The sequence below is a fragment of the Phoca vitulina genome, unplaced genomic scaffold (assembly GCF_004348235.1).
Source record: "Phoca vitulina isolate PV1807 unplaced genomic scaffold, GSC_HSeal_1.0 scaffold4, whole genome shotgun sequence".
Taxonomy (NCBI): Eukaryota; Metazoa; Chordata; class Mammalia; order Carnivora; family Phocidae; genus Phoca; species Phoca vitulina.
In genome coordinates, this window is record NW_022589707.1 from 61,586,482 (window position 1) to 61,612,254 (window position 25,773).

Here is a 25,773-nt window from a genome sequence, read left to right on the forward strand (position 1 = left end):
ACAGACAGACAGTCAGGAACAGACTCTCTCTCTCTCTCTCTCTCTCTCTCTCTCTCTCACACACACACACACACACACACACACACAGAGACACATACACACACACACACAAAACATTCAAGCTTTTTCTAAACTTTAGAATACTGTTCTCCGGTCTACTGTCTTCCTGATTTCCAGAAATGTTAGCCAAAAACAGGAATGCAAAATTCAAAAAAAAAGAAGCTGGTGTTCCTAAGGATCAACAAGTCTTTTTAAATGAACATTTTTTGATTGGGGTTTTCAAGTTGGTAGCATCAGATAGAGTCTCAATGCTCTTAAAGCTGTTTTATATGAACTGCCTCCAAACAACATTCTCTCTAAGCAGAATTCCTAGTGTCTTCAATTTTTAAACAATGTAACTAGAGTAAAGACAGTATTGAATAAAAAACAATCTCCACAGTCTGACGCTAGAACAGACATTTCCATTGATGCTCCTTTCCTTCTAGTCTTTGTTCTGTGTGCATATGTATTTTTCAAAGACTATGATTTTAATATGTGTAGTTTTGTACACTTTGTTTTGAAACATAAGTGAATCTTGCTTTCAGCAAAGCATTTGTTAAGGCGTTAGATGCTCTTATGTGAGATGGTGTGTAGAGTAGCCAGATTGCTTTGTAAGCGTGAGGCGGGCTAAACTAGCACCCGCCAGGTGTGTGGGTTACTGGGTTGGGGTCCAAGAGTGGTCCCTGGGGAAAGATCCAAGCCTTTGCCCAGGTCTTCTCTTTTTCAATGAATTTTATGAATGACTTTGATGAAGATCTAAGATGCTTGCTTTAAAATCCAGGGATGACTTGCAAAGGGGTAACTGTTTTAAGTAGATAACAGAATTTAAAGTTAATATGGCTTAAATAGGCTGCAGTGCTATGCAAAAAGATATTTTATAGCAGTAAATGCATCATAATTCATTGGTGTTATAAGGAAGGAGGTGACTTGATGTGGTGGCAATTTTTGAGGAAAAAGAAGGTTAATATGAACCAGCGGCTTGATGTGTCTGCAAAAAAGAAAAAAAAATCAAATTCAGATTCTGATAATAGTATAGTGTCCATATGTCACAAAAATTAATAGTACCCCTCTCTAATTAACCACATCTGTAGTATTGTGTCCATTTCTGGCTGTCACATTTAAAGAGAGACGTTGACAAATTAGACAACTTCCAGAACAGTCCGTGGGGATGGTGAGGGGTCTGGCAATCCTGTCATAGGAGGTATCCTCAAAGGTCTGGAAATGTTTAGCTTGAAGACTAAAAGTAGACATAAACTCTCTTCTGTTTGTTTCGGAAAGCAGAACTAGCACCAGTGGGTGAAAGGTAGAGACGGATTTCAACTCCAGACCTTTCTAACAGTTAGTGCAGCTCAGCAAGGGAATCAACTTAACACCTTTGCTTGGTCTGTTCTTTTAAAATATCAGAAATATTCACCTTTATTGCAATTAATGTGTAATCTGAAGGCCGCGATAACATTTTCGCATAGGACAGCAAAGAAGCTTGTGATGGAAACATTTTATTTTTTTCTGATAAACTGTCTAAAAAGAAGAGCCCTGTGTGTTGCAAGTTGATCTCTTACAACTTGAAAGTAGCTGCAACAGGGCAATTTAACACATTCCTTCCTACCCTCTCATTCTGTTTCAAACATGAATATTGGAGAAGAGAATTAAAGGGCTTTTGGCTTTGTTTTGGCTCCCCCCCCCCCACCCCCGCAAAGTGTCCTGGCCTTAACTTGTTTCCTCTAGTTCTTCCCTTCCTGGTGTTTCTTGCTGGCTGGGAGCAAGCTTCCCGGGCAGAGTGGCCGCTGATGCTGGGGCAGCCAGGGTTAAGGGGGGGGCAGCCGCTGCTGGCCGCTGGTGCAGGACAGCTAAGCCCTTGGCTGCTGGATCCTCTTACCCTGGGGGACGTGGGGGACAGTTCTCCTTTCTGCAGGTTTCACCACTCTTATATGTCCTTGCAGCACTTAGTTATAATTTTTAGCTTTTCAATTGAAGATAAAACCTTTCAGTCAAGAGTAGCTTCCGACCCTGTGCTCTTGCAACTTCTCTCCATTTCAGGTTAGCCTGGATTCTGACTGTCTCAGGGGCACATTCTTAGTGTCTCCAAGATGTCTTGTGGCAGATTTTCTTTCTCCTCCATCCACCTATTGATTGCTTATTTTGATTACCATGTCTAACTTTGGAAACTGGATTGCTCAAAATTCATCTATAGAGTATGCAACGGAGGACCCCACTTCTAGGAGCGATAACCCGTAGCACATCTGACTGCACGGAAACTCATTTTATGCCCCGGAGCCTTGAAAACTAAGGGGGACTCGGATGAGAGATGGAAAGAAAGAAGGACATATTCTTCAGACATCTTTTTTAACCCACCTTTTCCTACTTCTTTTAATCCTGCCTCTTCCTCCCCCCCACCCCTCCCAACCTACCCACGGTGTTCTCACTCAAATTGTTAGGTCAGGAACATATGGTCACTCTAACTCTGACTGTGTGAAGTATATTTTTCATGTTGAACAAGTTTTTCCTTATTTTCTCTCTCTTTTACAAAAGTGCCATGCACTTTTGTGGGATTGTAATAATGCACAGGGCAACTTGTAATGGCTCGCTTCCCAGTTGTTGAAGATGCCAGAAGCGTTCCTGCACTGAGCTCATATTTCCGAGAGAGAAATGCTCAAAGATGAGCTTCTGGCTTGTCAACGCTCGTTCACCTGATCCACAGGCAGCTAGTTGTGATTCCTTGAATGCAATGCTTGCTCCCGCTCTTGGGAAATAGTAAATAATCCTCGTGTTAAATTTTAAAACTTAAAGAAGTTTTAAAAATAGGTGGTCTCAAAACAAGTGGCTGGCATGATGACTAATGTTATGTTCTTGGAAAAAAAAATTAACGTGGGTAAAGCTAAAGGGCTGTTGTCTTCTAGAGTCACTTTGGTAGAATTTTTATTTTTTGGATCTTCCTTCATCTAAGAATTTTTACGCAATATTGGTGCAATAGTGGTTTAAATGGGTTTTATTACTTACAAAGCACTCATCTTTAGCACGTCTCACTTTCTACTTAATTGCCTTGGACTAATCAGATTTTTAGAATAGATCTTCGGCATTCTGTACCACGGGAATTGCCACGGCATCTGTTGTGACATGGAAGGCAGACTTTTTCTTTTCTGACAAATGAAGCTGCTCATTTCAAAAAATGCTTAGGAGTTAGGCAGCTCTGGTGTAAATTCTTTCCCATTCTTTAATGTTTCACTCATTCATCTGGTCACCACTTTGATTATTATGGAGATTTGGGGTTTATTGCGAATTTGAAAGAAGAGATCACAGTTAATTTTCCTATAGTAGTTAAAGTGAAATATTTTAGTTTCCTTTTTCTTCAGCGATAGGCATAGATGTAAAGTTATTCTTTTACCTTGGAATGCAGAAGAAAAGAAAAAATTAGCCCCAGAGGTCTTTTTTCTTTTCCTCCTTAGCAAATTGGTGTTTCTTGTTATGCAGTAAAATGACGCTAGTTTTTTCTCTCCTATGAAATAGTTCATCAGTGTAGCACCTTTACCATTTTCCATTTTCTATAGCTCTAGAGTTGATTTTCATCAAAAACTAGTACTGCAGAAGTGCAAACAGAACAGGTCGCTACATGTGCTTATCAAAATTTGAAATTTATCTTTTTTTTTTTTTTTTTTTTTTTTTGTCTAGCCGTTTCACTTCTAGGAGTTTAGCTTACAGATAGACTTGTGAAAGTGCTCAGAAGTAAAAGTATAAGGATGTTTCGTGGAGTATTGATAGCAGTAATGAAAACTTAGAAAGCGTAGTGGTCATCTTTATTAATTATTCTTTTATTTATTTATTTCCTGGGTGTCAACCGGTTTTGAGACTCCGTGTTAGATGCTGGGAAACATATGGTCCCAGCCATTACGGAACTTTTATGCTACTGGGGTTGACAAAGATTAATCAAATAATCGCACACATAAATGTGCCCTTAGAGCTATGGTAAGTGCTACCAACACTACTAGGATTTCTAAGGAGAGGATTTGGCCAGGCAGGGGGATTAAGGAAGGCTTCTCTGAGGACGTACTCAGATCTGAAGGATGAGTAAATGCTAGTGAGGTGAAGAGGAAAGGTGTATTTGAGGTAAAAGGAAGAGCTCTGTAGAGGCCCTGGGGCAGGTTGACTTGGCAAACAGAAGGTGCTGGAAGAAGTCCAGTGAAGTTGGATCCGAGAGAGAAGAGGGAACCCAATGTGAGAGGAGGAGAAGTAGGAGGTCAGGGAGCGAATTTTGCCGGACCTGTTAGACCACCTTAAAGAGTGTAATCTGTATCCAAAAACCTATGGGAAGTCTTTGGAGGGGTTTTAAGCGGACAAGATCAGATTTGCATTTCAAAAAGAGCATTTTGGCCGCTTTGTGAAGAAGAGGTTGGAGGGGTCAGAACTGCTTGCAGCACACTAGATCCAAGGCTACTTTTGTAATCCCCGATGGAGATGAAGCCCTCCTGGGCCGGGACAGTGCTGGGGAGATGAAGCGAGGAGGGACTTTTGGAGGAGTAAATAGCAACAGCAGTGGGTCGTGGACCGAATTCGCCATGGAGATCGGCAGGAAGAGATGTCAAGGATGATTTCTAGATTTCTGTCATATTCAGGAGGATGAATGGGAGTGTCATTCAGGGCAGGAGGAATGCCGAAGGGTCCCAGACTTTAAGGGAAAGATCAGGAGTCCTCGTTGGGACAGGCTGAGTTTGAGGTGCCGACAAGGAAATTATGTTCGAGCAATGCAACCTTCAAATGTGATCTCATGTAAACACGTCCAACATATGCGCTAAGGGAAAAAAGTGTGGTCATGTTATGTAAAAAAGAGCACGGTGTGTGTGTGTGTGTGTGTGTGTGTGTGCACAAACATATGTCTGCATCTGCATACACGTGGAAAGATGCAAAGTGGCTCCCCTAGGCATTGGAGGGGGCGCCACAGATAGATGAGAGGGGGTGTTTATGTTTTATACCCTCCTGCTTATACTATTTGAATACGTTGCAATGAGGATATAGGGCTTCTATGATAAAGAAAAGGAATGACAGTTCCAAGTGAAAAACCAATATGAGAGTATTTCTCTTTCAGAGGTTTCGTAATTGGAAAAACCTTGCAAGGATTATTGTATTTTTTCTTTTATTTTGAATGGAATTTTTCCGACAGTTTGACTTCCCTAACCCAGTAGTAGCTCTTACACTCTGCCTTTTAATCCTTTTCCACTAGATTGCACTATTACACTAGATTTCACATAGTCTATGTACTATTTTATATTCTGCCTTTTGCTAATTTTATTAATTTCAAAATAGTGCAACATTTTGCAGATCAGGACATTAAATTATAATGGTGCATATACCTACTGCATATATCAGGCATCTCTTTTGTTAAGGGTCCCACTGGTGCTCCTTATTCATCTAACATTTCTGAGATGGAACGTAGATAGTACCGTTTCCGGGCTATGGAAACACAGTATATGTTTTGGTCAGGCTATTTGAGCAAAGGAGGAAAACTACCAAGAGAAGAGGATAACCGTCCCTTCTCCTTTAGCTATTCTATCAAATCAACACTTTTTCTTTTATTGGACATTGAAATCCCCCCCCCCCCCATTTTGGTATGTATGATGCAAAGCTGAATCTTGTGTCCATGCAATTTTTGCTTCTGTTGCACTATTTCCTCAGGAAAAATTCCTAAGAGTTTATGAGAGTCAGAGATAGCACATATCAATATGACTCGCTTCTTATTGCGTCTGGCTTTCCTCAAAAGGATTAAGCTGCAGCTCTCACCCAGCATGCCTGGCCAGTGCCATCCTCTTAGTCCTCCGGGAGGCCGTGTGGACTGGGGGATATTTGGAGCCCCTGGGCTGTTGCCTCTGCTCATTAGCAGCCTCCAGCATTTACTCCACTCAGCTATAGAAATATTATCATTTCTCATGTATCTTAATGACTGTGAAAACAAAAAAGAGAGTGCTAAAGTCTCTCTTGCCAACTGTACTCACAACAACTTTTTTTCATTTAAACATCTACTTTTTAAGAAATCACATTTAAAGGAATCTAAAGTTTCCTTCATATTAGTTGTAGATTAAATGTAATAAGAGCTCACATTTTTTGAAAGCATATTATGTGCAAAGCCCTCTTCTGAAGGTTTTAAATGTATTGTCTCGTTTAATAACTCGTAAAATGTCTCTATGAAGCGGGCACTAAACTGTCCCTGCCAGAGAAGGAAACCGAGGTACAGAGACATTGCATAACTTGCCCAGTGGACAAAAACTGGGATTTCAACCCAGACACTCTGTCTTCAGACACTCTGATAGAAAACACCATCTTTCTGTATTCCAACTTCATTTCACTCTGAAGTCTAATATCTTACCTAGCTTGTGCTAAAATTATAAAACTCAAATAATTTTCAAATGTGTTTAATAATTCCTGATATCTTGCCCTGCTGGAACTCTAATGTTTTAACAAAGTTTGAAGGCTTCTTATTTTGGCATTCTTGGGTTTAAAATCCTGCTGTGACAGTTCTCTTAGCAATAGCTTTTCCTGAGGTTGGAGTGGACAGTCCTCCTCAGCAAAGCTTTCTCCCCCTGCCCATAGTTTCCAACTTTTTAGATTTCCTATTTTAATGAAGAGTGTGTGTGTGTATTCATGCACATAATGCATGGAATTAATTTTTTTTTTTAGGATTTATTTATTTATTTGAGAGCGAGAATGAGAGAGAGAGAGAGTACATGAGAGGGGGGAGGGTTAGAGGGAGAAGCAGGCTCCTTGCCGAGCAGGAAGCCCGATGCGGGACTCGGTCCAGGGACTCCAGGATCATGACCTCAGCCGAAGGCAAACGCTTAACCAACTGAGCCACCCAGGCGCCCCATGGAATTAATTTTTATGGACATTGCCTCATTCTAGCTATTTCTAATCTGTAGTCAGGGGAAACTTACTTTTTCTCGAAAGAAAAATAAGTCAAAGATGACCTACTAGTAATAACAATATTTCAAATTACATTTAAAAATATGTAGTTTATACATAGCTTTCCCATTTAACCATTTGGGGTTAGTGTTAGTATTGATGAGTAGATGATATGGACTTTGCCATAAGCCAAGAAATGGGTTCAGAATCCAACACTGCCACTTAGTAAACACATGACCTGGGGTAAGTTTCATAATTTCCCAAGACTTCTTGTCCTCATGGCAGAATGGAACTAATAAGACCTACTCCACATAGACGATAATGTAAGGATTAAGTCAGTTAATATGTATAAAACCCTGATTGTAATGCCTCACACTTAGCATTCAAAACAGGGTAGCTAACAATAATGTCAAAGACCATTGTTTCGAGAGAAAAATATGAAGATATCTTAATATAAGGGACAATTGAAAAAGTATTAAGGATGGTTGCAGAAAGGAAGGGAAGAGAAGATGTAGGGGACAAGGAGGCAACATAGCAACGTGGGGAATGGTGAGAGAAGCAGAGAGGTGTTGGGGACGTGAGCTATATATCCACTTGGTGAAAACAAAGTCTGTGTCCCGTTCAAGTGAAATATGAAAAGAGACAGATGAGACAGTGGACAGAGAAAGACGTGACAGTTCGGTTCTAAGGTGAGTGCGTTAATCAGATTAAATTTCATTTGGCATTTCCTGCTGTTTACTTGGACAGCAGTGTCGGAGTAAGTTATTATTTATTATTTCTTTCCCTTGACATTCTGATTAGCTCATCAGCAATCAGTCACCATTCACAGCTCTTCAGTTGCTTTTATTAAATAACAAACCCCTCCTCCCCAAGTCTGCAAATTATTCAGGTTTGGGAAAGAGTAATGTCTCTTCAGAGAGTGCTCGCCCCAGGCCAGATGAAATGTCGTCAGTCATGCTGCTACCAGACTCAGAATAAATCATGGGATCTTAAGACAAACTTTAAGTATTGTATGGTTTCGAGGGAATTTTAAGGGCATGCCAGCCACGTTTGGATTAATTCAGGCTTTGATGATTTCTGAGAGGGAGCGTTGAGGAATTGGTTAAATTGTATATGCCAGTTAATGGTGTGAATGTCTTCTTATTTGGGGCTGTGTAAGCACAGTATGTATGTTATTCTTTGCTTTTGTGTTTATGAATTAGAGCAAAACTCACATCCAGGTACAATTGTAGCAGAGATTATCATGAACTCAGTAAGCACAGTGGAGTTTCTTTCAAGATTTCTGAGGATGGTCTATTATCTTTGGAAAGAGTCCAAGAACCAGTCTATACACGTTAAAAATTTTTGCACATTATATTTAATCTTGAAAAGTTATGTATAGAGCAAATATTTTTTAAATTGAGTTATATTTTCCCATGCTAACTAAGGAAATTTGTTCTCACAGAAAAAGAAATGCTCTGGTCCTTTTCTAACAAAAATCAAACTTTGAAATCATAATGTTTTTCGGTGAGTATCTACATTTGTCATTGCACGGATTATAGTAATTTTCTATACAAGAAGCTAGTCGAGTGGATCCATGATCTTGGACACACAATTAAAAACAAATAGTTATTTCCATGTTACTGAGATTTCTCCTCCTGAGGTGTGGGACTTGAATGTTTAAGCAGACACACCATCCATGATGTTGTGTCTTGCCTTTAGTGACATTGTCTGGTGAGTAGAGTCATAAAAAAGTTGTCTTTTTTTTTTTTTTTTTTAGATTTATTGGACTGTAGTCTTCTGTGGTCAGAGGAGAACTTTAGATGGATCACTATGAACTTTTTAAAAAATGAACATGCTCAAAGCCATGCTGGCCTTAAAATAGAACAATATCGGTGGGATATCTTACGCTGCTTCCATTTTTTAGTGATTGGGAAACCAATCACATTTGTCTTTTGAATCCTGTAAAAGCCAACTGGTCTACCCTTACGTAGGACCTGGAAATTATGAGCAATGATATGCTGGCTCACCTGGCAAGAATGTGACAAAGTGTAAGACAAAAATATTTCACGGACTTGTTTAATTCTTTAAATCACGCATAAAGTACAATATGTGTAGTTTTCTCTGTATAACTCTGAATACCGATGCTTATGCATACGTAGTCTGAGAACCAATGGGCTAGAATAAAGGAAGGAATAAAAGGGGTGCTGTCTGGATACTCAAACCATTCTTTCTTTATGATAACTCCCCAATCCATGGGAGAGTTTTTCAGCTCTAAGGTCAGCCTACATTTGGCACATATGATATGACTCAGTTGAATATCCTATCTACCCTGGGGTTCTGTAGTTATCCTCTCAGTCTTCTAGAGTTCATATATGTATATGAGAATTGCCTGATGAAATTGTGTAACCTAAACTCTCCACAGTGGAGTCATGAATATGTGTTTTTAAAATTTTTTTTGTGATGAATTTTTGAGGGTGTGAATATGTATTTTTAGCTACCCAAGTGATTCTTATGTGTTGCCTTTGGAACCAAGTGATCAGGAGAACCCAGGGAGCGGGGTATTTTGCCACAAGAGACTACTATGAACATTTTTTATCCTATTTTAGTGAAATTGTTTAGGAAGTGATGACGGTATTTTTCATCTAGATTTAAAAGGACCTAATTTCAGTTGTTAAGCAAATCAACCATTTATTAGGTGAATCATCCAGAAGATTGATCTTTTAGTAGATATAAAATTAGTACACTTAAGTTTACATATTTTAAAAATTACACACCAACCAGTCATTTATTTGCTTGGGGTGCTAGAGCCTTTGATTTCCACTCGCGGGTTATCACTGAAATGATCACCTGAGGTTTTGTTTGCTTGTTTGTTGATTTTTAATAACTTGGGTTTTGAATTGTATTCTTTTTTTTATTTTGGAAGGGAACTTGATATTTCTCCTAATTTTGTTTAAGCTCAGAATTTTCTTCAAAATTCGGTTTAAAAAAGAATATACATTTCATCTCTGATTTACTAAGGTGAGGAGCCCTTTCAACACGAAGTTTCCTGTGCCCTTACCAGTGTTTGTCTTCACTTGTCCTTACTTTCTGAATCATGAGGTATTTTCTTTGCTTGTATATGCTGGTCTCACCCATTCTGGTTTCTCTTGCATTGCGTCTCATCAGTTTTTCTCCTTTCTTTATCCTCCATCTGTTTCTCTCTTGTCTTTTCCTCAGCTTCTGAACAAAATCTCTTTCCCCACCTTCACATAACCAGCCCTCTCTGCATCTTGCTGCATCTCAGTCTATCTAGCGTGTCATTTCATCTCTTTGCTCCCCTATCCTGGCCAGTGTTCTTGAAAGATTAACTGTATTTGCTACATCTACATCTTGACCTTTTGCAGTTTGGCTTCTATTCTTATCCCTTTGTTGGAACTCCACTTTCAAGGAGTCACCAGTAACTTCTCACTTTACACATCTAGCAGTCTTTTCTAAACTCTCATTCTCTTTGACCTTTATGTGAGGGTGTGGATTCCACCCTCCTTGATATCTCTTCTGTTGACATATGTGACACTTCAGGCCCGGTTGTCCAACCTCTCTGACTGCCTTGTCTCTGATTTCTTTGCTGAATCATCCTCTGTGCTTGCTATATAAATGTATTTATTAACGTGTTCTTCTGCCTTTGCTATCCCTCCCACTTTTTTTGTGTGTGTTCCTTGTTGCTATATTTCAGCTCCAGAAGCTAGGACCAAACTGTGGGATATATCCCGGGGGATTCTGGGACTGAGCTGAACCCAGAGGGAACATACCTGAGATGGCTAGAGGAAGGGAGAATGAGATGGAGACCCATTGTTATAGTTAGGAAAATGGTACCCAAATCCCATGTCTGACAGGTAAGAATAAAAAATAGGGGAGTAAGGCGTAAGAGTGGTAGTTTGGTTGATGGGAAATAGGGTAGATGAATGACTCAAGAACATGAAGGTGTATCTTCTCCGATCACTTTGGATATGAGAGTGCCTAGTACCTGTTACCTGGGAGCATGGTCTGTTTAAAGAATTGTACTGGAGTTTGGCTTCAACCATCATTCCTCTGGGGATGAATGTCCAAATCTGTATCTGAAGCTCCAGTTAGTGCTCTTATGCGCCAGAGTTCTATTTCCATCTTCCTCTTAGATGGTTTCACCTGGATATCCAAGTGGTACCCCGAATTTAATATGGCTCAAATTTATCATCTTTCTCCTGAAACTGACTCCTTTTTTGGGGGGATTCCTAATGAATCACTGTTCTGTGTCACTCTGGATCAAATCTTCCAAGTCATCTTTGATTCCCCTTTGATAACCCACATGCAGCAATTTGAAAACTTTGTCAGTATTATCTCCATGATGTCGTATAACTAGCCTTACCTTTATTTTCAATTTATGGGCTGACTGCTACCCTACACTCCAGAGATAACTCCCTACTTATTAGCCCCTAACCCCAATTATGTTCATTTCTGCCAGTGTAATGTTTCCAAAACTCAACTGTGAAATTTAAATGATACTTAAACTTATGACAACATCCCTAGCCAGGGATAATGGCTTCCCCCCCTCAGGGTTTTGTAGTACTTATGTTTTCTACCACTGTGTGTATGTGTAATTATTATGTATGTATATGTATATATATATTTCATACATATTTGGGTACATGAATTATCAATCCTTGCAGATTGTAAACTTGTTGGGGTGTAGTTCCTGTGTCTTGTTTATCCTGTATCCCCACATATTCCTTGTACTGACATGCAACAAATATTTATTAAATGGAATTAAACAGCTAGTTGGGCTAGAAGGAATCTAATCTCTGTTAATAGTAGATGACCTGGGATAGTCATTTTAATTTGACATTAATTTCATTTTTTGTGCATTTGTTTTATTCTGAAAAGCTTTTTTATTAAGCTGTGCTGATGGCATAAATGGAACAGTTAACTGGAAGACCAAACAGGCCAACAGTTTTATTATCAGCAGAAAAATGACTGGTGGGAAGAAAGATGGTGAGTTTAGGTGGTAAATCTAAATCTCCTTTGGGGAGTCAATTAAATGTCTGCTTCCAGTATTCCTTTTGCTTTTTTAGTCATGTGTGGATTTTTTTTTTTTTTGATAAGTCAGTCTGAAAAACTCCAGTTTTGTTTTTCTAATCTTCTAAAACTTCTGATCCTTTATGTTCTTAATCCATTATTTTCTAAGTTTTTTTCCTTTGCCATAGTTTTGCCTTTTTTTAACTAAAAATAATTCTTGTTTTTAACCTATTGTGACCCTTATCCAGTCACTAGCTTGCCACTTATAAAAATTGTTCCAGTGTGGTCATTGTAACAATCTATTTATAACATTGAAAAACATTAAGAATCACGCTTAACATAAATCATTTTAAAAACAGTATTTATACAACCTTAGAAAAATGGTCATAAAATATTTTGGCTAATTGTGAATGATTTCTTGACTGATTGTTTTGTTGCAAAACCAAATTGATACGTTTTGCTATTAAATAATTAGATGGCACTTATTTTCTATTGGGAAGATTACCTGACCCTTGGATGATTGATTATTTTTTCTAAATTTTTTCTTCCCTATCACAAATGTGTCCACTAGCAATATGCCAGGACCTTTGAAATAATGCATTTCATCAGGGAGAAAAAAGACTTACTTAATAACCAAAAGATTAGTAGTTTTCAAAATGTCAGTTTTCGTCGTGAGCTTTTGCTTAATATTTCTTGATTATTTGCCTTTAAGATCTCTCTGCCCACCACCCCTTGCCCCAGCCCCCACCCCCCCCACACACAAAATTTTGGCTGTATGTGGTCATGCATGTTGATATGTAGCCTGGTTTCCATAACTTTGGGGCAACCAAAGTGTCTATAAAAATAACAATTTAAAAAGAACAGTCATTTTGGGTGATAAAATAGCTTTACTGCCATATAACAAATCCTGGGTACCTTGTAGGAGTGATTCCTGGCTTACCTCCTTGTCTTCATACAGCGCTAAAGTTGGGAATCACTAGCTTTTTCCAGCTCATACCAAATGATTCCTTAGGTGGAATCACCCACTCCCAGGTCTGTTTCACAATAGGACAGAGGCTTCCAATTCTCCTCTACTCTGCTGTTTTTGAAACAAACCCACAAACACCTTTGCATTTCTAAGGAATTTTTATTGCTAATATCTATAAGAAAACATAGAGTTTTATAACAATAACTTCCCATGAGAGGATCACAAAAATTTATTTTAAAAAGCACTAAACGCACTTATTTTAGGTCCTAAACCCATCATCTCATAGTCCTTTCCCCACACCCTCCTTAGATATTCTCAAGGGATTCTCCCTGGTTTCTTCAAGGGAATTACCCCTGACGACCACCTGTGTCTGGCAGGTTCTTTAATCAAGCTGAGGGCCCTCAGCTTCTTAGACACATCCACTCTGCCTGTGTTCTAATCTTCCTAGTTATGGCCCCAGGTGGCCCTCAAGGTTGCCGTCTGCAATGTTATAATGCTCTGTCATCTCCTGAGGATTTGGGACCTGCCCTGATTTCCTGGTGCCCCATACGAGATCACCAAAAACTCTCCCTTTGGACTTCACACCATTCTGCACTAAATTTACAGTCATCCTTTTTTTTTTTCTTCAGTTCCTTCTCTTTAACTTTGATCTCTAGAACTCCTGTCATCTTTGAATATGTTCCTCTGTTTCCTATTTGATTTGCTAAAAAGGTGTTCTATAAGAAGCTGTTAAATGCTGTTGAGTCATCTACTCTAGTGCTTTCTTAGTGAAATGTACTATTCCAAGACCTTTGCATACAGCCTTCTCCAGAATCTTCAAGAGATACTTGTCTCTTCCTCTTTTAAACTTCATGCTCCCATTGGACCCCAATTTGATTTTTCTCCTTGGAACCTGAGTGATGACCGTAGTTCTCAAAATAGAAGTGATCAATATATCTTGAATCTACTGAGGTACCACATCCTCAGTTTCTTTGAACTCATCTTTAGCTTCTTCTCCCTTCCTGGTCTCCTCATCCAATTTAAATCTTATCATTGTAGTTCTATGTACAGAGAATATAGAGAGAATAATACATTTCATTAATTGTATAAAGAGAATTATTTCCAGTTGCTGATATAGCAAGGCCATTTTAAGTGTTACCGCAGATATCAAATGTTCTTTGAGATGTTCTTGACCATGAGTCCCAATCATCTCTTTTTGACAATTTCAAGAGAGCACAAAAGATTATAAGAGCATTTATATAGTAAAATAAGTTTAGTGATTGTATTTTTTGTATAACTTTCTTTTAAAATAATGTTCAGTTCTAAACTTTAGCAGTGGGATGGTGTCTCTTCCATAAATAGGATTTTGAGGAATTTGGAGTCCAGAGCAACACATTTGGCATCATTCTACCTTGATATACATTCAATACTTAAAAAAAAATCATAAAGAGGGCGCCTGGGTGGCTCAGTTGGTTAAGCGACTGCCTTCGGCTCAGGTCATGGTCCTGGAGTCCCGGGATCGAGTCCCACATCGGGCTCCCTGCTCGGCGGGGAGTCTGCTTCTCCCTCTGACCCTCCTCCCTCTCATGCTCTCTGTCTCTCGTTCTCTCTCTCTCAAATAAATAAATGAAATCTTTAAAAAAAAAAAAAAAAAAAAAATCATAAAGAGCCCTCTAAATATGGAGTCCCTTTTCTTTTTCCTAGGGTAGAGATAGACAAACTTAAAATTTACTCCAGAATAATTTAAATAAAAAAGGAATAAGCCTTCATATTACTAACTTATATACTTCACTTAGATAAATATTTTTAAATTCTCCTTTCTTACTTAAGAAAACTCATTTTCCAAAATGGGTTAGCCTTAGGTTTACTGACAGACTTTCATTGCTTTTTTTCTTAAGAAACAAAAAATAAACTTCCTCCTAAGAGAAAGTCAAAATAATCATGTACTGATTTCCTATTTATTTTCCACTTAAGTGTTAAACTTGAATTTGACCTTCTTGGGAATGAAGTACTATGTACTCTGAATAATTTGTTAGAATTTTCTTCTGCCATCTTAGAGGAGCTCCTCCTTAGCTCACTGACAGTCAAGGAACGGGCAAGCCTTGAAGATAGAAATATCTCTCTAGATGCCTTCTTTTTCTGTGCAGTTGGAGAGGAACATGAAGTGCTCCTAGGACTGAAAATACATGTTCTTCTTTGCCTCTGAAGGGTGGCAAAGTCAGGACGAAGAATCACAAAGTTCCAAGATTTCAAAGGACCGTCTATCAGGGAGATGAGTTTCTCCTTCTAGGCTCTGGTTATGATGGCTGAAATGTCTCCTTTTAAACTTCAGGTTTGTTTCTTTCTTTAAACAAAAGAATCTTTAGGTTTGTTTCTTTCTTGAAATTGTGATTGTCAACGCACTTCTTCCAATTGTGCAGTGTTGTTATGATAACTTCACAAAACAAAGAATGAACTTGGATTATCTGGTCAAATTCTGGTTTGTCATCAAACAAGAGAGACAATTAAGAAAGTGAAGGTGTTATGCAGCATAATTAGCTTGCCGTAGCAGGTCATAATAATATAATGTACAGACACCAAACGTATTACCTTATGTTTTCAAATCAACAAAATACGTGACTTCCTGGGTTCAAGTCACTGGCTTTTCCTCTTACTATTCCTGTAGGCTTGAACCTGTCGTTTTGTCTCTCTGGATTCAATTTTGTTGTCTATAAAATGAAGGACTGAACTCTCCAGGAGAGCAAGTGCATGCCAACTCTGATTGGTAGTATCTGTCAGGAATTCTGGGTTAAGTAGAATGCTGAGGCCATATCCAAGTAGGAAGTAATGCTATGATTTGTCTTTAGTTAGAGAAATATATTTGGCATGCTCAGACAGGATGACATCTAAAGCCCTTTTCAACTGCAACGTTCATGAGGCTAAGTTTATTGATCACCAATTAACAATGGTTTGCAACCACTTTCCAACTGACATTTAAGTAAAAAACAACAGGAGAAAACAAAAACATGTGATCATAATATGGAAAATCAAGACATTTAACAAAATAGTTTCGGTAAGTGGCTTTGGTTGGGAGAGAGAGAGGAAAAAAAAAACCTTTTTGCTTTTTGTAGAAAAAGACGCAAATCGTGGTTTGTCTTCTTCCTCATGTAAAGAACAGTGCCCTTATCTCTTAGAGGAATGAAGTTTAAAAAGGCAATGTAATGCTTTCCTTGTGATGAATTCTATGGCCTAGGCATGGTCTGCAAAATAGAAACGGTTGCTGGCCACCGCCAAATGAATGGCCTACAGCACTTTGATGTTGCGTAAACTCAAAGGTGAAGGGCAGAGAGCTGAGAAAAGCTTCTGATTCAAAACCAAGATTTTTAAAGCGGGAATGATAAAACACCAGGTAAATCTTGGTGAGGAAAAACAAACAGGTTGTGTGCCTGGCTGGATATTGATGCCCCTCAGAATATTTATCTACAGCCATTATCTGGTTTGGTAATTAAATTTTAATTTGACTATAGAAATAACACGTTAAAAAATAGGTTGGGAAGGAAACCATAAATATATCAGACTCTGAAAACCCTGAAATGAGTTCTCTCAATGCAGAGATAGCAAATGAGATTCATCTCTTATAATCAATTCTGATTAATTGGTAGCAGCTTCTCCGAGTGCTATGGATACCAGGGCTCCGAGCCTCAGAAAGGGCTTTTAGCTGTTAAAGCTATAAAATGTAAGACAAGTCTTATTTTTTTCCTGACAGAACTTATAATTTTTTATTATCAGGGGTGATCATATAGTAAAATAAGTTTAGCAATTATATTTTTAATGTAACTTTCTTTTAAAATAATATTCCAATTCTTAACATTAGGATTAACATAAGGATTCTTAATGTAAAGAGGATTTTGAGGAATGGAAATGTCTTAGTCCTTAGGCAAAAGTTTATTTTCAAAGCTATACCAGATAAATGACCGTTCAGTATTATCTTTCATCTTAAACGTCTTTAAAAATCTTCTTCATCATTTTTACCCCCAGTTTTTTTTCTGGATAATACTTACTATCAAGGCAATACTATGAAGAGTTGAGAAATATGCACCATCTTATTTAAGTAATTTGCACTCAGTTAAAGCACCCTTGTCATGCTTCCCATTGAATAGCTTATCTCTTAAAACTCTCTGAACATGAGAGGCAAATTAACAAAATTGAAATGCTTTTAGAATAGACTTTAATTTCTTATTAATAAATTACTTATTAATTATAGTGCATTATAATATTCTTAGGCTGACTTAGCTATTGCTAAGGGTAATAGATCACTCAATCAATAGATCTCTTTGTTTAAATTATGCAGTATATTTCCCACACAACAAATATGTAAGAAATTATTTTATACAACACATTAAATCCATTCATTTTGATTTGACAGTTCATGTTTACATAATGTATGGGTTGAATTAAGACTTTCTATGGTACACTTATTTATTTCTGAATGCATTTAATACATGGAGTTTACGCTGCCATCGCAAGTAATGGCTATGTCCCAATTATAGCAAGATCATCTATTCAGAAGTATACCGCATCAGCTAAGGACCAGGAAATAAGCCACAAAAGGGTCTTCGGGTGGCCAAAATCGATGCGGCAAACGCAGGCTTCTGTTTTTCACATCTAGCAGAGCCCCGCGTGCGTTAAGACAGAACAAATTTGTTCTTACTTCAACACGCAACGCCACCTCATTTGGTAGTCTGGTTTCTAAACCTGCAGCAGTTTAATAGCAGCAAATTAGAAGGGATAGAGAAGCTGCTATAGGAAACATACTGATAACAATGAGAAATGACAAGTTGTCTACAGAGGAGAAAACAGAAAATCTATAAAACATACAACCTTAAAAAGCATTAGCAGACTGGGACCCGCTAGCAGAGGTGTGTGATCAGTAAATGACAAGGCAAGCAAACGGTCCGTAAGGGCGTCGTTATATAATAGAGCAGAGTGCAATTATTGATGTGCCAAATGATGATCCTCTACCATCATGAAGAAGGATTGAGTCAGTACTTGAGAAAACTCAGCTCTCTGAAATGTTTCCTTCTTTGGGGGTTTGTGGTAAAGTGAGGATTTACTATCTTAAACCTTAAAAATTAGCAAGTGATGGTGTAAATGGACCTTTTAGAACGATTAATTTGTTGATAAAGCATCTAAGAGAGAGAGATACACATAATAGGTACCTAACAAAGGCCACCCGGACATGAATGCTGACGATACTTTATGACTTTCTTCTCAAAGAGTTCTGTGGAGAGACAGCTTTGAGATTTGAATCTAGCTGGGACTTGCAGGTCTCACACTCAGCAGCTAGTTTATTTTATGACCATGTACTCATTCTTGGTGATGCAGGAAAAGGTCTGGTGAGTGTTCTCTGGACTTTTTTGTAGAGAAGGGACTTGGTACGTGCCTGTGCACGTGCTTATGCCATTAAAAATAATCATTGTGATAATTGTGAAGTTATATGCTGTAAATTCATTAGCAATGCACCACCATAATCCTTTCAAAATTTAATGTTTACTAAATACATCCAAATTTGCTTTTGTTTTTAAGTAATTGTAAATAAGCACTCAAATGCACACGCTCATCACGATGTTGCTCCCTTAGGGAGAAAATTTCAAATGGACTATTAATAAAGGAAGACAGGATGCTATTTAGCTAGCATGAGGTCCCACTTTATTGCTATGGCCATCACCGTCTGTTACTTGATTCTTGGCTCTCTGCTGTCACATGATTGTTGAAATGGCCTGTAGTTTTTCTGTACCTTATGACTAAAATGTACAGAGAACAGTTTCTGTGAAGTTTTTGGTGGTATGGTAATGAAGGACATTGAACTACGCTTAGGGAGGGTGATGTAATTACCCTGGCCACTTGCCCATATACCCTTTTGCTCTTCTCAGATATGTAATTTTTCCTTTAAAAAAATCTGTTATTTATGACTACCTGTCTTCAGTTTTTAATCTTTGCAAATCTAGCTACCCTCGCTGTTTGAAGATGATGTTTTTGACTCCCTGTGGGTTGGACTTTTGGTTTAATTGTTTTTCCCATTAATGGTGATGGATTTGCATGGGATTTAGCCACACACTGGTTTCCAGTTTCATTTGTATCCAGTGGCATGTGTTTGCAGAGGTAATGGATTTGCAGCCGTAGACAATTGCAAAGCCATGCGATACACAGAGAGACCAGACCCTGTGACCTCAGCTTGATTAGCATGACACCGTACACATGTATATTTCAGAGATTATTAGATTTTAGTACTGTGCATTTTTAGAGTTTAAATTTGATTTTCAGGATTTGCTTTTAAGGAAGACAATATGCTTCAAGCTTTCTGTGTGTGAGTACTACATAGATACATGTGAGCGCAACATGTGTTAGCCGGAGTAACAGCCGTTGTTGCTGTTGGTGCAGACCATACCAGCATTATTTATATAGCTTGCGTTTAGAACAAGAGCCTATAACTTCGAATCCTGTGTCATTTGTTGTTTCCAAAAGGAAGCGAGGTGTAAATACTGCCCAAATAGCCTCTGTTGAAGAGCGATCTGTTTTGTAAGTAGCAAATGGGGAAGGTAAAGGTAAAGGGCGCTTCTCTAAAATGTTGTGTGGGTGCCCATAATTTAAACTGATGCTACAGAAAGGAAGTATTATTTTCACAAACAAAACATAAGGGCTTAGTCATTTTCCATTTCTCGATGATGAATGTACCATACATCCATATCATGTTTTTCTCAAAGTGAATGGAGTCCTAGACTTATAGAGAAGCAGTCTTTACTGTCGAGTTGCCAAGGTAACTGACCAGCAAGGATGTGGCTCAGCAGCTTGCAGAAAGGCAATTGAGTACATGTGAATACGGAAATGTGCATGTCATCTCAAAACCCACGAGCGCCATGGTGAATTGTGGTTTGGCTCTGGAGATCACAGGAAAGTTTTTTATGAACCAGAAACTGAGATGTTCTGTACTAGTCCCTGAAGTGAGGTGATACTAGTCCTTGAAGTGAGGTGATAGGCAGTGGCAGGTACCCTTTTAGGGTCCCACTTCAGGCCTTGCCAAGTGCTATATAGAAAACAGAATCATTTTATTTTTTTTTTTTAAAGATTTTATTTATTTATTTGACAGAGAGAGACACAGAGATAGAGGGAATACAAGCAGTGGGAGTGGGAGAGGGAGAAGCAGGCTTCCTGCCGAGCAGGGAGCCCGATGCGGGGCTCGATCCCAGGACCTGGAATCATGACCTGAGCTGAAGGCAGACGCTTAACGACTGAGCCACCCAGGCGCCCGAAAACAGAATCATTTTAATATTGCTTCATATTAACAACCTTTCTTTTGGCTTTATAAGCTAGCTTTTACTACCTTATGGCAGCAAAAACTAAGGGAGACTGTCAGGAGTTTGTAATGTAAATGGAGGATGATAACCCATAAACTGCTACACACCTGTGAGAATTAATTCAAGTTATAAAATGGAAACTTAAGTGAAGTATTATGTATATACTTAGTCCACAAACATAACACCTGTGTTTACCTCCACAGTGCTTTTTAACTAGAAGGTATTCATCCATTCAATAGGCATCGATAAAATTATTCAGCTATGGCAGACACCTTCTAGGTGCCAAGAAAATAACAAAGGTAAATAAAATTCAGTGCTGGACTTCAAGGTGTTTTAATCTCTAGAAAGAATAAGTTACATAAACTCTGGAGAGATTCCTTTAGATTATTCAAAATACTCCTGTGCTTTGAATGTAGGGTTGTGATCTGGAATTTAAATACCTTTACATGTAGAATGAAGTAACTTCTCAGTAGGGGTTCACAAATCTCCATAATTTGACTCTTCTTACCAGTTTTTCTCCTTTTACCTTAATTATACCCCAGGATCACTGGCTTAATTTTTTTCCTTGAAAGGTCCCCCCAGTATTCCACAATTGTATCTTGTACAAGTTTTCACCACTGAAATGCCCGAATCCCCATCTATGAGTTTCAGAATCTTGCCAGTATTTTACAAGCCATGTTGAATTCTACTTCTTACATAAATCTTTTCCAGATCTTTTCCAGCTTCCATTGCTCCTTGCCATCTTTCCAGGTATTATCAGAGGAGTTTATATCTCAGGTATCATACCTAGTTAGGTGGGCGTTGGTCTCCCAAGCCAGATGGTGAGGAAGGCAGGGACTGGGTCTCCTTCGTCTTCACATTCTCCACAGCACCTAGCACTCAGGGGACATTGTGGAGTCCAGCGGGGGGGAAATTGCCAATTCTAATCCTCACTTTTTCTGTGATTTGTTCATTCTTGTTCTTTGGAATGGGACCATTTCCACAGGTGAGTAAATTGTTCTTGAGGAGAAGAAGCTGGGTACTCTAAATGCCATGTAAAGCCTACTGAGGAATACTAGCAAAGCAAGTCAGGAAAGGAGGAGTCTCTCTACATACCTAGTTTAAACGTAACTTGCAGCTTCCTTCCGTCTGTTACATAGCCTTTGAAGTTGTGTTTTAGTAGCAAAGCTATGGATACATGAAGCTACAAGCCAAATATTTTAGTTCAGTTCTCCATTTTTGGCAGCCATCCACAGAACTGCAGGGACAAGTTTTCACAGATAAAGAAACATTTTGTGGGAGTTCCTATTTTTATGCTGAAAATTTACTGTCAATGATCTTGCTATCTAGGGCTTTTAGTTAGTTGTGAGCCTAGGGTGAGCAACATTGAAGGTCTCAAGATTAATTACTACATTTACAAATCCGTCAGTGACTAAGAAAAAAGAACTGGATTTATCTGTTTAAAAATTACAGCCACTAGCCAATCAGGAAGATAGAAAAACTAAAAGAGATTGTAGAGGTGACAAGTGTAATGGCAGTAATGTGTTGGTGGAGACGATGATATCACAGGAAAAACAATAGGTGGGAACTAATCAAACCAGTTTAGCCAATTTAGTGTACTCACATCACATATCATAAGTAATCAGCAAATCATGAAATCTGCCCCATTTCATTTAAAGAAATCATTTGCACTGAACTTTATTATCTGATTGTTATTGTTTATTTAGGATATAGCATAGTAGAATAGATTATATTGTGTGATTTATTAAATGTCAAGATTGGGTAAAATGGAATAAAGGAGAGGTATGAGGAGAGATACAAGGAATAATACAGCAAAAGTATCCAATGCATTTTTTATAAGTGTATATGAAACTCACCTTACATATACTGATGGCATTATATAGTCTGATATGCTATGTCTAGTAAATAGTTAATACAGTTTAGATTCTTACCATTTAAAAATTACTCTTTATACTTTGCTTTGAAAAAAGGAAAAAAAAACTGTAGTAATTATGTAGTCATTCAGTTCTCATGATATATTTTGTTGGTAATAATGCCTATAAAAAGAAATTACTGAAAAAATATTATGGATGTCTTCATTATTTAATAACAATTTAAATTATTAAATGTGCCTAATTTTGTTTACATAATATTTGAAAGTTTCTAAACATACCACGTTGAAAGAGTTGTTCCATGTTTTGTCCTGAAATCACTTCTCTTTAAAACAAACTTCTTAACAATATCTTGCATGTTGCTTTAGTTTTCCCAGAAATTTCTAAAGAAGTGAAACCCTTCTTTACAGCGTAAGTGAATTACTGAAAGCATATCTCATTATTTGTCTTTCTATCTCTTATCTTTCCTCTTTGTTTTCAGTGTACACTATTTTCTCGAAGGTGCACTCTGATCGGAATGTATACCCGTCCGCAGGTGTCCTCTTTGTTCATGTTTTGGAAAGAGAGTATTTTAAGGGGGAATTTCCACCTTACCCCAAGCCTGGTATGTTCTCAGTGGGAAAAAAAAGTGGTTAACTTACTAAATTTTTCTTTTTGTTCAGTGTGCATAATTTAGATGATATATGATCAAATATTATTAACATTATTTGAAATGGTCTGTATATGTGATAAATTGGTTGTTGTAGGATATTTCCCATTTTAAGATTAGAAATTTAAGTACAGAAGGAAATAACTCATTTTTGAATTTTTTAAAAAAGCTTATTTCTAGTTTTCCAGTGTTGAGTTTTGTGTGTCTGACAAAGGACCTACCTACCTATGTTCGCATAGAAATAATTATAGCTGTACAATTATGGTTTTCTGTATTAAGACTTAGATTCTTACATAGTACATTGATTTTTGGAAGACCAAACATATGTTGTAGAAGAGAATGAAATATGGTATTAAGAAAGAATTCTCAAGAAAGCTCTTACAATATGAGATAATTTTAACTTCATAATAATATAATGGAGATTAAATTTTCCTTCAAAATAATACCAATTGTGATGCTTTATTTAATTCACCATTGTTTTAAATTATGTTATATTGGATTATCATAAATGCCATCAGATTAATGAAGATATAGAAAGAATAGCAAGAAAAAAATATTTTGTTATTACAACTACTTAAGTAACAAATAAAAAAGGAATTTTCTGAAAATTATAGCATTAGAATTAATATAAATATTATTTTTGTGGATTATATGATAAATAACATACCTGAAAACAGTCATAGAAAATAACCATGTTCTCACCAGCAGTAAGAAAAAGTAATCTTTTCATCGGTTATTTATAAAATTTTTTTTTATGTGGCATTCTATGTTTGCAAAACTATATAAATGAACCTTTTGAACAGTAGCTCCAACGTTTGGGAAGAAAATATGTAGTTAAGAGCATAGTTTCTGGAATCAGCCGAGATTAAATTCTAATCTCACCATTTGAGAAGGTACTTAACATGAAAAATTACATATCCCATCAGTAAAATTAGGGCTAATAATAGTCCCTTTTATAGGTGTGTCTGAAAATCAGGTGAAATTGTGTCTGAAGAGGCCAGGCACATTCTAACAAATGATGCTGTTGTTGTTATTATTCTTAGTTACAGTTCTTTTGGATTTAACAACTCATTCTCCAAAGTTTTAAAATTACATTATTTTTGTTTTGATGACACTTTTATCATTTTGAGATATCCCTTGAGATTAGTTCGATAGTGTCCAGAGTTTTATGAAAGAAAAAATTCTCAAGAGAATGACTACATCAGCATGATAAGGGGATTTTCCCGAAAGATAGTTGTCTCATTGGCAGAACTTCCACACTCCTGTGTGACCAAAAAAAAAAAAAAAGGAAAGAAAACAACATTTCCAAAGACATTGTATGACTGCTTTCTTTGTTGCGTGAGATTTCTAGGCAACTAAATAACCAAAAAGATTTTTTCTTTACTTGAGGCTCTGATCTGAATTCCCAGATGGAATTTTTTTTTTTTTTGGTGTGTATTTAGTTTGCTACAAATATAAGAAAAAGATTTTAGAAATATTTTGATTGAAATTATGAAAGCAGCATGTGCGAAAATAACTGTTTTATATTTTAACTCTGTGCTTCTTATCTAGGCGAGATTAGTAATGATCCTATAACATTTAACACAAATTTAATGGGTTACCCAGACCGACCTGGATGGCTTCGATATATCCAAAGGACACCATATAGTGATGGAGTCCTATATGGGTCTCCAACAGCTGAAAATGTGGGGAAACCAACAATAATTGAGGTAATTTAATTAGAAAGAGCAAAATTATATTTTTGGGTTTTTTGTAATTTGAGTTTCAAATGTTGAAATTAAAATTATATGACAGTGGTTTTCAGTATTTTATGCATAGAAACACATTAGATAACATTTGGAAATGTACCATTCCTTTCTGTTCATTTACAAAGGTCTTTGTTTTAGTTCTTATATATAAAAAAAGAGCAATCTAAATTAGTGGAAAAAAATTTAAAGCCATTTAAAGAAATAGATTATTATAATATGAATTCTATTTAAGAAAATAAATACAAACTTAAAACACTTATTTGCTTTATATATTAATTTCAAATTTTCATGTTCATTGAAATAGTCTTTAAACAGACATCTGGGGGCACCTGGGTGGCTCAGTCGTTAAGCATCTGCCTTCGGCTCAGGTCATGATCCCAGGGTCCTGGGATCGAGCCCCGCATCGGGCTCCCTGCTCCGCGGGAAGCCTGCTTCTCCTCTCCCACTCCCCCTGTTTGTGTTCCCTCTCTCGCTGTCTATCTCTGTCAAATAAATAAATAAATTCTTAAAAAAAAAAAAAAAAAAAAACAGACATCTGATGAGCTCCTACCATGTCCTAAGTATTATGATAACTGCTGGTGGTAGAAAGATGAGTAAGAGGTGAGTCCTGCCATGACTCTGGTCCAGTCGTTGAAGCACTGGAATGGAAATCCATTGTTAGCCAACATCGTCATAACCATTCTAATCAGAAGGTACTGTTTGATGCAGTTGTAAAAGGGTGAATAGGAATTCACTTTACAAGTAGAAGGAAGGCTATCTTAGTTAGCAAAACAACACATCAAAATCTTGGAGGTATGAACAAAACCACATGATCTCAGAGGACTCTAATTGTGACTAGAAGGCAGGACACACCCCAGAGGGCAAATGATGGGAACAGAGGTGTTGATGTTGGTAGGGGTAGATCTTTGAGGGCTCTGTAAGCCATGCTGATAGGTTGACCTTTATTCTTGAGGTGGTATTAGAATTCATCAGATTCTAGCCTAGTAGCTAACATCACACCTGGAAGGTATTAGAAATTAAAACAATAATAAAAACAAAATACTGACATTGAGCCTTTAATGGGAATTAATATGTTTTAAGAAATAAAATAAATGGATATAAAATCTAGTAGAAGTGTTTCCTGGTCTACTATACCCACCAAAATCAGAATTATACTGGCAGTTAATGGCAGGAGAGTCTTTTATGCCCTGATGCCTACAGGAGCTTAGATTCTAATTTAACTGATCAATTCCATAAAGATTTAGTGGTAGTGACCAGGGCAGCAGCCTAGGAACCACTAATGGAACTTCCA

At 37.5% G+C, this 25,773-nt stretch overlaps 1 protein-coding gene across 11 annotated transcripts in view; it reads left to right on the forward strand.

Annotated features, from left to right (window-relative positions):
* The window catches only part of SGCE (sarcoglycan epsilon), a 69,508-nt gene that overhangs the window by 4,090 nt on the left and 39,645 nt on the right, over positions 1 to 25,773 (forward strand). For 6 of the 11 annotated variants that reach the window (XM_032402120.1, XM_032402122.1, XM_032402121.1 and 3 more), the window contains exons 2-4: positions 11,803 to 11,910; positions 22,567 to 22,689; positions 24,286 to 24,443. In XM_032402120.1, coding sequence (XP_032258011.1) covers positions 11,803 to 11,910; positions 22,567 to 22,689; positions 24,286 to 24,443 — 389 coding nt within the window. Of the gene's footprint in view, positions 1 to 8,683; positions 8,955 to 11,802; positions 11,911 to 22,566; positions 22,690 to 24,285; positions 24,444 to 25,773 lie in introns of all 11 variants that reach the window. The other 5 variants (XM_032402125.1, XM_032402126.1, XM_032402128.1 and 2 more) reach the window with 2 other exon arrangements.